This window comes from Haliotis cracherodii, unplaced genomic scaffold, assembly GCF_022045235.1.
Source record: "Haliotis cracherodii isolate W230 unplaced genomic scaffold, xgHalCrac1.p SCAF_18, whole genome shotgun sequence".
NCBI classification, from domain to species: domain Eukaryota; kingdom Metazoa; phylum Mollusca; class Gastropoda; order Lepetellida; family Haliotidae; genus Haliotis; species Haliotis cracherodii.
The window spans coordinates 27870169-27888803 of record NW_027266273.1 but is presented as its reverse complement, the minus strand read 5'-3'; the positions used below and the strand labels follow the sequence as shown (position 1 = coordinate 27888803).

The 18635-nt window shown below is 44.3% G+C and overlaps 1 protein-coding gene across 1 annotated transcript; it reads right to left on the bottom strand.

Moving 5' to 3' along the window:
* Window positions 1-3423: 3423 nt before the first annotated feature.
* On the bottom strand, window positions 3424-18616 carry LOC139465492 (aspartyl aminopeptidase-like). Its single transcript, XM_071247213.1, has 15 exons — window positions 18455-18616; window positions 17140-17221; window positions 14998-15086; window positions 13314-13427; window positions 11836-11961; window positions 11081-11205; window positions 9718-9802; window positions 9007-9114; window positions 8795-8872; window positions 8028-8108; window positions 7379-7539; window positions 7051-7090; window positions 6784-6885; window positions 5117-5284; window positions 3424-4171 (listed from the first exon to the last, which is right to left on the bottom strand). Exons 1-15 carry the CDS (start codon window positions 18455-18457, stop codon window positions 4124-4126), a joined length of 1410 nt encoding a protein of 469 aa, XP_071103314.1. The 5' UTR covers window positions 18458-18616; the 3' UTR covers window positions 3424-4123.
* Window positions 18617-18635: the final 19 nt, after the last annotated feature.

Here is an 18635-nt window from a genome sequence, read left to right as displayed (position 1 = left end):
GACAGCACCCCGCAGTGCACCATTTCACCTACGTCATCTGCAACACTCATGTGTGTTAATACAATACAGTGTGTTGTGAGCGCGCGTTGGCAACAAGGTAAACAGTACTAAATCAATGCATTACATTTCCACACCGTGAAAACGACCAGCGCGTCACGGTTGAACGCCTCCATCTGTGCATCATTGCTCCGTCAGCACATTTGCGATGCTGGTTAATTTATTGAGCCCATCTCTCAGCCTGGCTTCCATCCGACCAGGGAGGTGAACACAGTGAAAACGTATGGTAGTCAGTGTGTGACTGAATATTGTTTTACACCGCGACAACATTCACGCGTAGTGTTCAACCTGTCGACTCAACTCCTACTCCTAAGAGTTGCGTCCCGTGGTCGTTTGAGGATCCAGTGATTGTGTGTAAATCCCAGATTTGGTCTGGTAGTCATCCTTAGTTTGTCTCACCATTACCATGCTCGTGGGTTTCACCAAAGTGGTGATTAAATACCTAGATCTGCAATACTTTCCTCCCACGTCCAGCCGACACACTTTCATATAACGGAATCCTAACTCATATGCTCACTCATTTTAACGTGGCATTGCATACAAAGACGATGTCATTTATTTTGAATGGGGGATATTTGCTGCCTCGTGTAAGCTATAATTACGTGTAATTTTGTTTATCATCCAAAACTGGCTCCCACAGGAGATATCGCTTGGGAAGTACTAATGGCTCTGCTACTGAAGCTGTTAGCAGTATTTTTTTACACTAAAGACACTGCTTTTTACTGTCTACATATTGAAAAGGTTGGAAGATTGATGTTGGATGATAAATAAAATCTCACCCTCGTGTTTTTATATAGCAAATATATCAACACTCGTCACTATCTTCATGAAGCTATGAGGGCGGTGGGGTAGCCTTGCGGTTAAAGCGTTCGCTCGTCACGCTGAAGACCCGGGTTCGATTCCCGACATGGGTACAATGCGTGAAGCCCATTTCTGGTTTCCCATTGCTGGAATGTTGCTAAAAGCGGTGTAAAACCATACTCACTCACTTCCCATGAAACTATGAGAAGGTGTAACTTTCTTATTCGTGATCCTCATGTAAGCTTTAATAACGTGTTAGTTTGTTTTACTTTGTTTCCATCAAGGTGTCTGTTATTGCATGCGGAATATTACCATTATATAATTTTATGGAACATTGTGTTTATGAAAGTAGGTCAATAAATATGATAATGCAGCTTGTATCGAAACGGATTAAATAGTTATGTCAACCCACGACCACCCCACTACACTCCATACCAGCATCAGCAGCTGTAGTCGGAAAGACTATAAGATATTAATGAGGGAGTATAGTCTTACCCCGCTTTTGGAAATATTTCAGCAATATCACCATTGGGAACACTAGAAATTGGCTTTACACATAGTACCTATGTGTGGAATCGAACCCAGGTCCGGGGCGAGGAGCCAACGCTTAACCACTGGGCTACCCCATCGCCCCTCAGTGAATTGTTGTTTTTTAAGATAGATTTCTGTCTTGACTAAGGGGAGCAACTCAGCATCTTATATGACTGGGTTTGTTTGTATATTTGTTGTTTTACGCAGCACTCAACAATATTCCAGCTATATGACGGCGGTCTGTAAATAATCGAGGGTGGACCAGACAATCCAAGGATTGATATCAGGGGCATCGATCCACGCTATTGGGACACGATGACTGCCCGATCTTATTAGTCGGCTCCTACGACAAGCATAGTCGCGGCAAGCATCACGGGCGTATATGACTGGGTCACCGTGACCCCACGAGGAACATCAACGACAAATCTGGGATTCAAACCAAACAGCTGATCTGGCAACCAAGGGAGGCAACTGTGTATAGTTCAGTGAGGTGCTTTAAAGAGCTAGTAGAGTGAACGAAATGTGTGCTATTTTAATGAGAATATCAATTTTACCTGAGTACATTTCGTCAATTTCTGAGAGAAAAATTCATAACATTCGTACAAAGTATCTAAATGTCCAAGAGAAAGTTCTGAAAGCACAGGCATCCAAAACGGGTGCAGGCTAAAACGGCACCTCAGCAAAACGTCACGGATTTCTCTGGCGAATCGAACCCAGGTCCGGTCCAAAACAAACCTATTTGGGGTAGTGGCCTAAAGCTACCGGCGCAGTGGTGACAACTGTTTTCATTGGCCGATAGGTTTATCTATCTTGTGATTCTCGGCTGTTTATACATATACTATTTCTGCTATTTTTGTTAATCCTAAAAAATAACATTGCATACATTGTTGAATGTGTGAAATGACCTTGTTTTGACATTGTGAACAAGTAAAATAGCTAACAATCGGAAACTAGCTTTTTATTACTCACATCTTGTTTGGGTAATAAAACACTAAAGTACTCACGGAAATGAAAAAACCCTGTTTTTTCGACCTCAGATCTTAAATAAATGCAGTTAATATACAAAATATGTAAATATTCAAACAACTAAATTAGTACTAATTGGGCCGTGGCACAAATACAGCGTATCAAATGTTTTTATGCCCTTTTACACGTAAAAGTGTGTATAAATGTGAATAAAACAGACTATTGTGAAACAGGGCATAACCAGGTGTAAGTAGATCAAGGTGACCTATGACACCTTGACGACAGGTGAGAACAGGTGCATAATGCCTATAGTCTGTTTCTGCTATGTCAATTTGGACTTAGTTTTATTTTTGAATGTTGAAAGTGCCGACAAATTACCTCCTGTAAAGTACATTTTGTATTGTTCACTGAGATCAAACTAGCAAATCCAGACAAGTACTTTTCGAGTTGTTTTGGTATTTCGTATTTACAGATATGTAACACTTTGTGTCGATTTTTAAATTGAGAAAAACAGTTATTTTTCATTTCCGTGAGTACTTTAGCTGCCCAATTCCACACAATAAATGCTGTCAGGGAATAATCCCCTGAGTAAAACAACGGAAGGCATCTTCAGTGTTGTTACTAAGGTGACATAAGTTGTGGACACAGTAATCAAATGGATGAGCAGCATAACATATGACAAAATCCGAGACAGAAGCAGGCAGAATGGGCGTCAGCCTGATCATTATAATTATTGAAATTGTGCAGTGCGTCAAACACCTGGAACCCATTTTAACCTCCACTAGGGGGAATCCCCTAATTGGAGGAATGTTTCGTTTGGTGCATGATTTTGTATGTCATGTTTTTATCATCTGTTTCAAATTTTTTTGTTTTTCAAATATAATTTCGGTCAACTATTTGTGATTCAGTAATGCCCTAAAGTATTACAATCTGTCACGTTGCTGTGTTGACGTTGCTGTGTTGACGTTGCTGTGTTGACGTTCCTTGCCCTTTAAGATCTCTGGTCCACATGCATGCCGAAACTGGTGTCAAGGAAATATGACAAAGACATGCCTCAAAAATCACCAATTTAATAGAATACAATATACTTATGTGCACACATCTCTGGACAATTCTTTTTTCAAGTATTCTTGACAAATATGAATACAGCACACAGTTGGATTTCATGAGAATCAACACAAAAGGCCAATTTCATAATAATGGTTTGATTAATGTTTGCCATCTTACTACTGTCGCAACTTACGTACTTTGATCGAGATTAATGACGGTTGTTTACAACATCTTGAGGCCTTGTTCCACAATCTCAGTGCTGTGGTTGTTGTAACTTCTGTGTCTTAACGTAGACTTAGAATGGTATGACGAAGATGTCTTGGACTGAATGTCCACTTCACTCTGAGTGAAGCAAGGTGAAGGTCATACAAGGCAGCCAGTATACAGATGTTTCTAGGTGATGGACACTAGCGTTCCTATACCCCAGGTGAAGTTACAGCACCTGTTACCATAACAATTCCACATATACAATCTGAATATCACAAGAAGTGTTTATGCTACATTCATTAATATTTCAACAAATAAATACTATTTTTACTAGTAAATTCATGGAGAAACAAAGACATTAACATATTACTGCTAACACACTGCTAGGAGACTCTCCCAGGAAATTAGAAATTCTGCATAGATGATGCCAAACTAAAGTTGGAGGTGGTGTGGCACTGCATGGTGACGTGATGCTGATGCTGTGTGCATCTGATGGCGTCCAGGACGTTGTCTAGAAGTTGAGGGAGGCAGCCACAGCAGGGTAGTGCTCAAAGAAACCCTGCAACAGCAACAGTGAGTGAGTGAGTAAGTGGATGGTTGGGTGGATGCGTTCGTGCGTGCGTGAATGAGTGTTTTTTGTTTGAGTGAGTGGGTGGGTGAGTGAGAAAGGGAGAGAGTTGGTGAGGGAGAGTGTGGGTGGTTGGATGAGTGAGTGAATAAGTTGAGTGGGTAAGTGTGTGAGTGTGTGTGTGTGTGTGTGTGTGTGTGTGTGTGTGTGTGTGTTGTTTTTTGAGTGAGTGGGTGGATAAGTGAGAAAGGGAGAGAGTTGGTGAGGGAGAGTGTGGGTGGTTGGATGAGTGAGTGAAAAAGTTGAGTGGGTAAGTGTGTGAGTGAGTGAGTGGGTGGCTGAGGGAGTGAGTGAGTGGTAGGATGAGTGAGTGATTTAGTGAGTGCGTGAAAGGGTGGGTGGATGAGAGTGTGTGTGTGTGTGTGTGTGTCTGGGAGTGAGTGTGAGTGAATGAGTGAGTGAGTGTGGAAGAGCGGGTGAGTGTGGATGAGTGAGTGAGATTGTTAGTGAGTGAGAGAGTGATTGTGCCAATCTTGTTTTGTGCCTTAGTCAGCAATATGACAGCCACATCAATCAGCAAAAGATCGAGCAAACCAGTGGTTGAAAGCATGAACACATGTCCATGCCTTCAGGATGACTGGTCGCTATGCAGGGTTTGTCAGATATTATGCAGATACGTCTTGTATTGGATTAAACTGTGTGAAGCGCCAATTAACCTGGAAGAATATGCTTGTGGTAAGAGGCGACTAACGGACTCGAGTGATCAGGCTCGCTGACTTAATTGATGCATGTCATCGTATCCTGAAGCGTCGATCGATGCTGATGATATCAATCACTGGATTGTCTGGGCCAGACTTGATTATTTACAGACCACTGTCATATAGCCGAAATATTGCTGAGTGCGGTGTTAAACAACAAACAAACAAACAAACAGACCTGGAAGAGCACAATGGCCTGGTGGACGCTGGATGTGCATCCCATCTCCCGGATGGAGTGCATGCTGAGTTGTGGCGCCCCAACATCTATGGTCTGCATCCCCAGCTTGGCGGACATGATAGGACCGATAGTCGACCCGCACGGAGAGTCGTTTCTTACCACGATGTCCTGTGAATTACACATCATCACTGTCTATAGTGTTGTTCAAACCTTCAAAAATCTGCTCGTCCTGTGGATACTACCCAATAGCTGACCAGCACCCTGTACCGCAATACAATCTTTGCACAATGACTGTTGTTACATATCATCTATTGCAGCACTGATATATCCTTGAAACCTGGGTCCAAGTTCCAGTATTTAAACATGTTAACATTGATACCCACGTTATCTTCTTCATGCAGTATTGCAAATGTTTTGTTCGTCAGTCTCTCAACTTTCACCTGTAGTGTTATCTCTCACCCTTCATCACACACCTGTACCGACACCTGTCATCTCTCACCCTTCATCAAATACCTGTACCGACACCTGTACCGACACCTGTCATCTCTCACCCTTCATCAAACACCTGTACCGACACCTGTACCAACACCTGTCATCTCTCACCCTTCATCACACACCTGTACCAACACCTGTCATCTCTCACCCTTCATCACACACCTGTACCGACACCTGTCATCTATAATCCTTCATCACACACCTGTACCAACACCTGTCATCTCTCACCCTTCATCACACACCTGTACCGACACCTGTCATCTCTCACCCTTCATCACACACCTGTACCGACACCTGTACCAACACCTGTCATCTCTCACCCTTCATCACACACCTGTACCAACACCTGTCATCTCTCATCCTTCATCACACACCTGTACCGACACCTGTCATCTCTCACCCTTTATCAAACACCTGTACTGACACCTGTACCAACACCTGTCATCTCTCACCCTTCATCACACACCTGTACCAACACCTGTCATCTCTCACCCTTCATCACACACCTGTACCGACACCTGTCATCTATAATCCTTCATCACACACCTGTACCAACACCTGTCATCTCTCACCCTTCATCACACACCTGTACCGACACCTGTCATCTCTCACCCTTCATCACACACCTGTACCGACACCTGTCATCTATCACCCTTCAACACACATCTGTACCGACACCTGTCATCTCTCACCCTTCATCACACACCTGTACCGACACCTGTCATCTCTCACCCTTCATCACACACCAGTACCGACACCTGTCATCTCTCATCCTTCATCACACACCTGTACCGACACCTGTCATCTCTCACCCTTCATCACACACCTGTACCGACACCTGTCATCTCTCACCCTTCATCAAACACCTGTACCGACACCTGTCATCTCTCATCCTTCATCACACACCTGTACCGACACCTGTCATCTCTTATCCTTCATCACACACCTGTACCGACACCTGTCATCTCTCACCCTTCATCACACACCTGTACCGACACCTGTCATCTCTCACCCTTCATCAAACACCTGTACCGACACCTGTCATCTCTCATCCTTCATCACACACCTGTACCGACACCTGTCATCTCTCACCCTTCATCACACACCTGTACCGACACCTGTCATCTCTCACCCTTCATCAAACACCTGTACCGACACCTGTCACAACTTACCTGCAGTGGAGCTCCAACACGCTTTGCCACCTCTCTCAGGATTGTAGCAGTGATCGCAGTGGTTGCATAGCGCTGGTTGCCATTGAACTTTAGGACAATACCCTACATGAAAAGAAGCAATATTTCTGAGAAACGTCAATCATATGAACATTAGATGATCTTACAAAAAGACTCTTTAAAAAACTAATGTGATTTTGCAACCAGTTGTCCAGTCAAGAGGTCTCCATGTAATGACACGAACAAGGTCTGGACTGTGTTAGTACTCACCTTGTGGAATGATGGCTGGTGGTTGCATTCATGCTTCTCTCTGGAAAAAAGCAAGGATCATATCTGAATGTCCTAACAATGAATGAGGGAGGTCAGTGACCTCTGAGGTCACTGAGGTTCCGAGAGTAAACACTGACATACATTAAGGATCCTAGGAGACTTAATGCTAACACTGCTTCCCTCCCTTGTTTTTAATACAATACAAACAGGAATGCTAAATCGTGATTTTGGCATACTTGCAGCCATAACCACGACCTACGTTTGATTAGAATTAAAAGCTGTTTGTGTAAAGTAAAGCCAGTCTAACACAGCGGATAAATCAACTCACGAGTAGTTGGGATGAACAGCATGGGCTTGGTCCGCGCTGATCATGTACGACCGAGCAATGGCTTCCTCAAAGGCTGTTTGGTTGTCCGGACTGGAGCTGATGCGACGCAGAACCAGTTCTTGAAAGGTAGACTGAGCTCCCTGTGCACTCTGGGACCCAACCTTTATGACCAATTGAAAATGTTATTGAGTCTGCACTATTTGAAATACTATGACTCTACAACACTACCTTAGGGTCCAAATACCCTCTACAACTCCACCTCTGTTCTTCCACTGATTGTCTATAACGCTCCCTAATTATAACTCATTATACAGCGATGGGGAAAAAACGTCATGTCAGTGCAAAACTTGAGTTTACTATGGGCTATAACCCGAGTTAGAGCTATATAGAAGAGCGCAATAGCCCGGGAACACTGTAATGTGTTATAACTAATCACATGGTAACATAACACAGAATACAGCAGCATACAAGGACAGTAACAAACTGGCTAAAATCATGGAGAATCAAGCAAACTCAACTACCAACAGTTGAAAAGTGTGAACACTCGGCGAACCCCACCGTCCTACTCTTGATAATTACCAAGACAGAAATTTTGTTTTGCGGAAGTCGTAAATATCCTCCAATTAATAATATGCTATACTTCACTCACCTCCTCATTATCGAACAGGCTGATCATTCGGATGCTGGGGTCTGCAGCAAGGCTCTCGTTACTGCAGGACTCGACCAATGCCTGAAGCATAAAGACAGGTGAACCGCTGAACACTACCTTCCTTACAACTAGCTCTGGGTGACACTCATTTCAGGATACCTTCCTTACAACTAGCTCTGGGTGACACTCATTTCAGGATACCTTCCTTACAACTAGCTCTGGGTGACACTCATTTCAGGACACCTTCCTTACAACTAGCTCTGGGTGACACTCATTTCAGGATACCTTCCTTACAACTAGCTCTGGGTGACACTCATTTCAGGATACCTTCCTTACAACTAGCTCTGGGTGACACTCATTTCAGGACACCTTCCTTACAACTAGCTCTGGGTGACACTCATTTCAGGATACCTTCCTTACAACTAGCTCTGGGTGACACTCATTTCAGGATACCTTCCTTACAACTAGCTCTGGGTGACACTCATTTCAGGATACCTTCCTTACAACTAGCTCTGGGTGACACTCATTTCAGGACACCTTCCTTACAACTAGCTCTGGGTGACACTCATTTCAGGATACCTTCCTTACAACTAGCTCTGGGTGACACTCATTTCAGGATACCTTCCTTACAACTAGCTATGGGTGACACTCATTTCAGGATACCTTCCCTACAACTAGTTATGGGTGACACTCATTTCAGGATACCTTCCTTACAACTAGCTCTGGGTGACACTCAGTTTGTGGTTCTTTTTCACACATGATCTTACCTCACATGCTGCATAGGCGTTGAACAGGTTGTCGAGTCGGGCAGAAAAAATAAACTCCTCCAGTGCCCCACCAATTGCCTGCAAGGACAAGGAACCTGAAGGAATCTTGTTTTCTTCAGACTCAAAATACAAATTCTTGAAATATCTGCAGTCGTATTCCACAATTAGAAGCTAGATTTGTCAAAACTGAAACTACAAACTATGCCACTTACAGCAGGCTGTGTGTCCGCCAGGCACAGTTCGAAGTCGAGCATCTGATCGGGTTTAATGTTCAGCTCTTCACAAATCAGCTTGACCAGCGCCGGGGCGTGCTTCTCTGCCTGCAACATCACAGACACAGTATCAACAACTGCCAGGGATCGTAAGACCTCTTTGGTAAATCAGTTCGGCACTTGACTGTCCCCTATTTGTAATAATACACCCCAAAATATTCATTTTGATCTCTATCAAAAGCAATGAATATCAGCATCAACTAGATTATAAAAGTAACTGCAGTGACTGGGTCCGGGGTAGCCTTAAGGTTGGAGAGCTTCGCTCGTCACGCCTAAGGCCTGGCTTCGATTCCTAACATGTGTGGAGCCCATTTGTAGCCTCCCCTGCCAAGATATTCTTGAGTGAGTGAGTGAGTGAGTGGGTGAGATGGGTGAGATGGGTGAGATGGGTTTAAAGCCGCTTTTAACAGTATTTAAATTGCGGCTTGTCAGCTTAATATTGGAGGAAAACCTGAAATGATGCAGGTCTCAGATGTTAACAACTTTGGTGAAACCCTAGAATATGGGTATGGTTTGAAAAACCTACAAACATAATCCAGGCGAACTGGGATTCGGACCCACAATCATAGGTTTCTGGCAGGCCCAAGGGACGCGACTCAGCACAGCAAATCACGTCGCCTATGACGACTGGGAAGAGATGTTGCCTTGTACCTGAGTTTTCTGTGTGACGTCAGCCTCGGACTGTTTCGGGAGGCCTTGCAACTCTGACTGTACGGCTGAGGCGATCACGGGGCACCTGCAAACAAACGACAACTATCAGCGGACATGGCAGAGGAACTTGCCAATAACCCTTCACCTAGGTCATGGCGGTTAAATACAACTCCATAGCTCACCAGAACATTCATGATAAAATTGTATCCTATAATACAATCATACCGGTCACACATGTTTAAACACGATAGTCACAAGATCAGCAATACATCAAACAACAATCTGTCATGAAAATGCGGACAGGTGTTTATAAATGACGTCTTAAGCCACTGGTGTCTGAAAATAACAAACTCTGGTCCACGTCTATCATTTACTGAAAGAATGACCATCATCCTCCACAGTCAGGTCTGATTACAAGTCAAACAATCAAACATGATTGCTCTTTAAGACAAGCAGGAGAGTGCCCAGGTGATGTGAGGGGACACCAGGATGTGTATGAGGGCCCAGGTGATGTTAGGGGACACCAGGATGTGTACCCAGGTGATGTGAGGGGACACCAGGATGTGTACCCAGGTGATGTGAGGGGACACCAGGATGTGTACGTGGGCCCAGGTGATGTGAGGGGACACCAGGATGTGTACCCAGGTGATGTGAAGGGACACCAGGATGTGTACGAGGGCCCAGGTGATGTGAGGGGACACCAGGATGTGTACCCAGGTGATGTGAGGGGACACCAGGATGTGTACGTGGGCCCAGGTGATGTGAGGGGACACCAGGATGTGTACGAGGGCCCAGGTGATGTGAGGGGACACCAAGATGTGTACCCAGGTGATGTGAGGGGACACCAGGATGTGTACAAGGGCCCAGGTGATGTGAGGGGACACCAGGATGTGTACGTGGGCCCAGATGATGTGAGGGGACACCAGGATGTGTACAAGGGCCCAGGTGATGTGAGGGGACACCAGGATGTGTACGAGGGCCCAGGTGATGTGAGGGGACACCAGGATGTGTACGTGGGCCCAGGTGATGTGAGGGGACACCAGGATGTGTACGTGGGCCCAGGTGATGTAAGAGGACACCAGGATGTGTACGTGGGCCCAGGTGATGTGAGGGGACACCAGGATGTGTACCCAGGTGATGTGAGGGGACACCAGGATGTGTACCCAGGTGATGTGAGGGGACACCAGGATGTGTACCCAGGTGATGTGAGGGGACACCAGGATGTGTACCCAGGTGATGTGAGGGGACAGCAGGATGTGTACGTGGGCCCAGGTGATGTGAGGGGACACCAGGATGTGTACCAAGGTGACGTGAGGGGACACCAGGATGTGTACGTGGGCCCTCCTCCTCTGCTGCTACTTACAGATGGTTCTCCTTGTTGGGTCCAAAGCTGTCGTTCATCTCCCTCTGCAAGTGGATGGCCAGGTTGGGAATCCTCAGGATCGGGCGCTGGACGTGCACAAGGTGATGGTTGATCTTATCCCCCTCCTGAAACATTGCACACGTCGGTATCTTTGTCATACTGGCATAAACATACAGTTAGCGGGAGAGTGGCCCAGCTCGTACTGGCTACACATACATACAGTTAGCGGGAGAGTGGCCCAGCTCGTACTGGCTACACATACATACAGTTAGCGGGAGAGTGGCCCAGCTCATACTGGCTACACATACATACAGTTAGCGGGAGAGTGGCCCAGCTTGTACTGGCTACACATACATACAGTTGCTGGGAGAGTGGCCCTGCTTGTACTGGCTACACATACATACAGTTACTGGGAGAGTGGCCCTGCTTGTACTGGCTACACATACATACAGTTACTTGGAGAGTGGCCCTGCTTGTACTGGCTACACATACATACAGTTGCTGGGAGAGTGACCCAGCTTGTACTGGCTACACATACATACAGTTACTGGGAGAGTGGCCCTGCTTGTACTGGCTACACATACATAGTTACTGGGAGAGTGACCCAGCTTGTACTGGCTACACATACATACAGTTACTGGGAGAGTGGCCCAGCTTGTACTGGCTACACATACATTCAGTTACTTGTTTGTGTTGGACCAAGGTCCTTCCAGGGTTGGATCAAATTCCATCACACAGTTGGACCAGAGACTCACCTTGACCAGGACTCGGCCTGCCACTGTCAGGTCACGATCAATCCAGGTGTGCCAGATTCCCCCACCGTATGGCTCCACTCCTACCATACAGTAGCCACTCTTCACCCTCCCAGAGATGGGCTTCACCTGCAAAAAATATATTACCTGGATATCCACGATTGCATTAAAAAACTTTACAACATTGAGCTGATTGTTAAAACTAGTGACCACAGTACTTTGAAGCAAGAGCTGTCTGATTACAACACTGACCTGAGTGAGTGAGTGAGTGAGTGAGTATGGTTTTACGCCGCTTTTAGCAATATTCCAGAAATGGGCTTCACACACTGTACCCATGTCGGGAATCAAACCCGGCTCATCGGCGTGACGAGCAAACACTTTAACCACTAGAATACCAGATCATCCAAACCGCCCGAAGCTATGTGACAAGTGTACCTTGAAGCAAGAGCTGTCTGATTACAACACTGACCTGATGCTATGTGACAAGTGGCCAGTGTACTTTGAAGCAAGAGCTGTCTGATTACAACACTGACCTGATGCTATGTGACAAGTGTCCAGTGTACCTTGAAGCAAGAGGTGTCTGATTACAACACTGACCTGATGCTATATGACAAGTGTCCAGTGTACCTTGAAGCAAGAGCTGTCTGATTACAACACTGACCTGATGCTATGTGACAAGTGGCCAGTGTACCTTGAAGCAAGAGCTGTCTGATTACAACACTGACCTGATGCTATGTGACAAGTGGCCAGTGTACCTTGAAGCAAGAGCTGTCTGATTACAACACTGACCTGATGCTATGTGACAAGTGGCCAGTGTACTTTGAAGCAAGAGCTGTCTGATTACAACACTGACCTGATGCTATATGACGAGTGTCCAGTATACTTTGAATCAAGAGCTGTCTGATTACAACACTGACCTGATGCTATATGACAAGTGTCCAGTGTACTTTGAAGCAAGAGCTGTCTGATTACAACACTGACCTGATGCTATGTGACAAGTGGCCAGTGTACTTTGAAGCAAGAGCTGTCTGATTACAACACTGACCTGATGCTATGTGACAAGTGTACCTTGAAGCAAGAGCTGTCTGATTACAACACTGACCTGATGCTATGTGACAAGTGTACCTTGAAGCAAGAGCTGTCTGATTACAACACTGACCTGATGCTATATGACAAGTGTACCTTGAAGCAAGCGCTGTCTGATTACAACACTGACCCGATGCTATGTGACAAGTGTACCTTGAAGCAGGAGCTGTCTGATTACAACACTGACCTGATGCTATGTGACAAGTGGCCAGTGTACTTTGAAGCAAGAGCTGTCTGATTACAACACTGACCTGATGCTATGTGACAAGTGGCCAGTGTACTTTGAAGCAAGAGCTGTCTGATTACAACACTGACCTGATGCTACATGAAAAGTGTACCTTGAAGCAAGAGCTGTCTGATTACAACACTGACCTGATACTATACGACAAGTGTACCTTGAAACAAGGGCTGTCGGTGTGAGCCCCAACAATGCTGAATGGGTTCCCTGGCTTGTACTGTCCCCCGACGGCAAAGGCAATGATGGTGGACTGATTCTTGGTGACAAAGTACTGAAACACACAACATAACATTCATCATTATCTGAAACATACTGAAACATACAACATAACAGTCATCATTATCTGAAACACACAACATAACATTCATCCTTATCTGAAACATACTGAAACACACAACATCACATTCATCATTATCTGAAACATACTGAAACACACAACATAACATTCATCATTATCTGAAACATACTGAAACATACTGAAACACGCAACATAACAGTCATCATTATCTGAAACACACAACATAACATTCATCATTATCTGAAACATACTGAAACACACAACATAACATTCATCATTATCTGAAACATACTGAAACACGCAACATAACAGTCATCATGCTGACAAAATCTACAAATGTTTCATGACAAACTAGTTGAGATGGTTTTGGAAAGTGGATCTCATTTAACAAGATGCAGAAGAAAGAAGTAACATCATTAATTTAATGATTGCTGCATCATTTGTCTACTTTCCTTCCTGAACACGAATTCAACAACACTTTTCTGAGAGGGTTGCTATAGGGCAGGCACAGCAAATCTACAATTAGAGTTATTTGTTCTGCTGTTGAAGTGAGGTGAAATTGGGTTACCGTCGCGTCCAAGATTATAGCACTTATATAGCGACGTGCATGCACGTGTGTGTGTGTGGCTGCTTGTACTAGTCTGGACTGATGCCGATTTATAGTGCTAGCTCACTGAGATACCATGCCGCAGTTTAACATGAATACCCCACTCAGACACAGTATACTGACTCCGAGCCGAATCCCGGACCTTCCCTCTCTCTGGGGCGGACACTCTATGCTGTTGACCTTTTGTAGGCACTGATTAATGAAAGTCTGTATGGATGATGCACTAATTTCTCAGTATCACTGCTATCATGATTTCTAGTTCATGTTGGTGTAGTTCATCTTTCAGAGGCAAGGGAGTTAACTGACTGTAAACGTTTCCACCCTTGCTGAACAAGGCTGGAATTTCTTGGCTTGATCGTTGTGCCACCAGTGGCTATTACGAGTTATGCCCCTTTTATGTCTCTCATATTGACCAATCAGATTCCACCTCTATGAACACTTGCCTTTGCTTCACACAAAAAGATGGCACCCAGTCATGACAATCTGATCGATAATCAAGATCTATGTTGTAATAAAACAGGTCTAACTTTGCAAAGTGCATCAAATCACGTGAGCACCTTGACTAAACACATGGAAAGATTTGGAAAATATCTGGCCACGCTAGGTAGATGGTTCACATGCTTTGCAAATCCTGCAATTGACCAAAATCTTTATGACAGTTTACAAACCATAAGTCAATTTTGTGACACGATTTTGACAGGACTATGCATAGATTCGTTAGTCCAGCCAAATTTGAACTCCATAATTCCAGCCTAGTTCAGCAAGGGTGGAAACTGAACTGTTATAGTCAGTTAACTCCCTTGCACTCAGGAAGATGGCACATCATGTATTTTCACACAGCATGTTGCTAGTGGTGCCACAACACCTGATCAAAACAAGCGGATTTAGTTTGTTCTGTTTTTGTTGGAAATTCTCCATGTTCCCTATGCCCCATACCTTGTTGTTTGGTTTGATGGACCAGCGTTCCGCATCCCTCAGCTCCTTGAATCCAGCAGCCACCAGCCTCTGCCTCACTTCCTCCACAGCTGCAGTAAACAATCATCTTCAGTGTTTGTTTTGTTTTGTTTGTTTAATGCCGCACTGTGCAATATTCCATCGATTTGACTCAGGTATTTAAATAATAAAGTGTGGACCAAACAATCCACTGACTAACATCATGAGCATCAATCTACACAATTGGGACACGATGCAACGACCACGTCGGTCAATCTGACCACCCGATCCGTCACATATCTTTATAGTTAATCAAAATAAAATCCTGCTATCTGATTGGCCAGTTTGCATCTTGTTAAAACCAATACAAGTCGGTCAACCGCCCTGAACGGACATCAAGACATCATTGTCTTTCAAATGACGTCATTTGCTTGTCACGTCATACTTGGCCTGTTGACATTTGCGTTATCATGCTGTAACCACCGGCGGTCATAAAGCAGATCTATTATCAAATAACCATATGTTAGAAGTCTTTGTACTTGAGAACATAAGATTAATGTATTGCATGTGTCAAGTGGGCTGTTACGATTCACTCACATATTCGGTGCATCGAACCGTAACCATTCATGAATTGAATTCGGTAATTGTGGTCACTGGTCATTGTCACATTTGAGCAGATACTAGTACCTGCATAAGTGCAGTATATGAATGTACAATATATTGATAATTAACAAACGATGTCAAATAATTTATGTTGTTATTGTTTCGCTGAATATGACAAATAATACATCAACTTCTGACTTGTTATTTAATTTGTGAATTAATATTCTATATGTTACCCTATATACATGATACGAATCATATTCTCCTCTTAGCGTATTCATTGCAGCCCTCGTGCGTTCAGATTGCAATCTCATTAAAATCAGATCTTAGTTCTTGCTACCGCTAAACTAAGATCTGAGGACATCCCATTACGTGTCACGTCAGACCGACCTTGCGCGAACTTTGATCGACCAATGGAATGACCAATCAGAAGGCAGCTCTCTCGTCTTTTACTGCACTAATTTCAAATTGGCGACTACACTTTGAAACGTATTTTGACAAATTCTTGCTTACAAATTTGAAACCTGAACACAAAAAACATTCTGGAATGGCTAATAGATGTTCTAGATTGTAAGAATTCAGTCGTTAAACCCGTAACTATCGTTTGGAATACCCCATGTTAAAGTTTTCGAGGTTGCATGATTAGAAATCACAATCCGACTGTCACTTTCATAATCTGGTAAGCGACGCTCTGATTAGTTGGATGAAAGATCGTTCTGACGTGACCCCTAATGGGATGTCTTCAGATCTTTGTTAAGCGGTAGCGAGAACTAAGGTCTAATTTTAATGAGATTGTTCAGGTTGTAAACGCCTGCACACCATGTTCGTGACACATGTAACTCACAGACAGGTGTAAAGTTTGTTTAGTTGAATGCTGCAGCAAGCACGTTTCCAGCTATGTCACAGTGACCTATAAACAATAATCTGAACTGGATAATCCAGTGGTTGATATAATGAGCATCATTCCACTCTGTTGGCCCAATGTACGATGCCCCATAACACACCAAGCAGGGTTAGAATTAGCTCAATAACGTTACTAGCCCCAGTAGAGATAAAGTGCTCTCGTAATGTTAACACAATGGGGAAACTTGGAATTTGTACCATTCTGCAGGAATGTGTACTAGCCCTGGGCTAGTGGGCTAGTGTTAAGTTCTTTCCACCTGATCCAAGTTAATTGTCCTCCATGACAAGCAACAGAGTTAAGCCCAATTAACCAGCTCCCTACAGGGCTTACTGCGTGGGACATCACAGGACACTCCAGAACTAGGCATTGCAGGGCCCCATTCCACAAAGCAATTGTAGGTCTACTGTTGTCCTTAATCTATGTTAAAGTATGGGAGGAGTGATCACCTTAGCACTTGGATCGCTTTGTGAAATGTGGCCCTGGTCCCAAAATATACAACAGCCCCATACAGTCGACTTCACAATAGGACATTTAACGATGGGCTGTTTGAAACCATAAAAGAATGAATGTGCTTGGAATGATTGATAACAAGGAACTATCCAGAAATGTTTGAACGCCTAATTTCTAGTTCCACTGACCGTGAAATGGAGATGGACATTTATTGATGAAAGAGATGAATTTCCTAGCTGTGGCCAAGATCGTTTCTTTTGTAGGTGACGCCTGGAAAATAAAGTGATTGAATCGGTGAATCATGTTTTATGGCAAGCAGAGTCACCTTTTACAGCAAGCAGAGTCACCTTTTACAGCCAGCAGAGTCACATTTTACAGCAAGCAGAGTCACCTTTTACAGCAAGCAGAGTCACCTTTTACAGCCAGCAGAGTCACCTTTTACAGCAAGAAGAGTCACCTTTTACAGCCAGCAGAGTCACCTTTTACAGCCAGCAGAGTCACCAAGTCACCAAGCCCTGCTACACTGACAATGCAAGGATGTCCTCTGTAGGATGACACCGAGCCCTGCTGCACTGACAATGCAAGGATGTCCTCTGTAGGATGACACCATGCCTTGCTACACTGACAAGGCAAGGATGTCCTCCGTGGGATGACTCCACACCCTGCTACACTGACATGGTAAGGATGTCATTTGTGGGATGACTCCACACCCTGCTACACTGACAAGGTAAGGGTGTCATTTGTGAGATGACTCCATGCCTTGCTACACTGACAAGGTAAGGATGTCATCTGTGAAAGGATCTGAGATGACTCCATGGCCTGCTACACTGACATGGTAAGGATGTCATTTGTGGGATGACTCCACACCCTGCTACACTGACAAGGTAAGGGTGTCATTTGTGAGATGACTCCATGCCTTGCTACACTGACAAGGTAAGGATGTCATCTGTGAAAGGATCTGAGATGACTCCATGCCCTGCTACACTGACAAGGTAAGGATGTCATCTATGAAAGGATCTGAGATGACTCCATGCCCGGCCTTTAAGGGAGCAGCGGACGGCTCCATACACTTCAGCTGAGGCTTATCACTCTCATATATATATATATATCTGAGATTAACACTACTTCACTCACTGGAGTGATTGGCATACACTGCAGCAAGAACAGTTGTCCCTTTCTACTTTCGGTCATTATATCAAGGACACTAAAATTAATAACACTATTTTCTTTTGACAAATTACACTGAATGTATTGAATGTTGTATGGGGTATAAATACTACAATACTAAGTCATGGCTAACTCTCATCCATTTATCATTCTGATTCCAGTCTTCGTAAGAGAAATGAGAAATCTAAATCTTGTGTAGGTTGCAACTTGCATCAGAGACCATATAGTATACCGATAATGTCTCTTGTTGCATCAATATTTTCCTGAAACATATGACCCTGTAAGCTCCCAAATGCTACACAGCACAGTAATTCTGACGACACAATATTGTCTCACCATTTCAGATACTTGTCACGAGTTTCCGCCTCTCCCGAACAAAACCTTTTGACCAATGTCAACGCCGGTATGACAGTGTGGTTGAAACTCTGTCCCAGAGCACAACACCTTGATTCGCTGGCAGGAGCTTGGGGTTAGTATGCTGGGATCCGTCTATAGATAAGAATTGACAGAGCGCAAA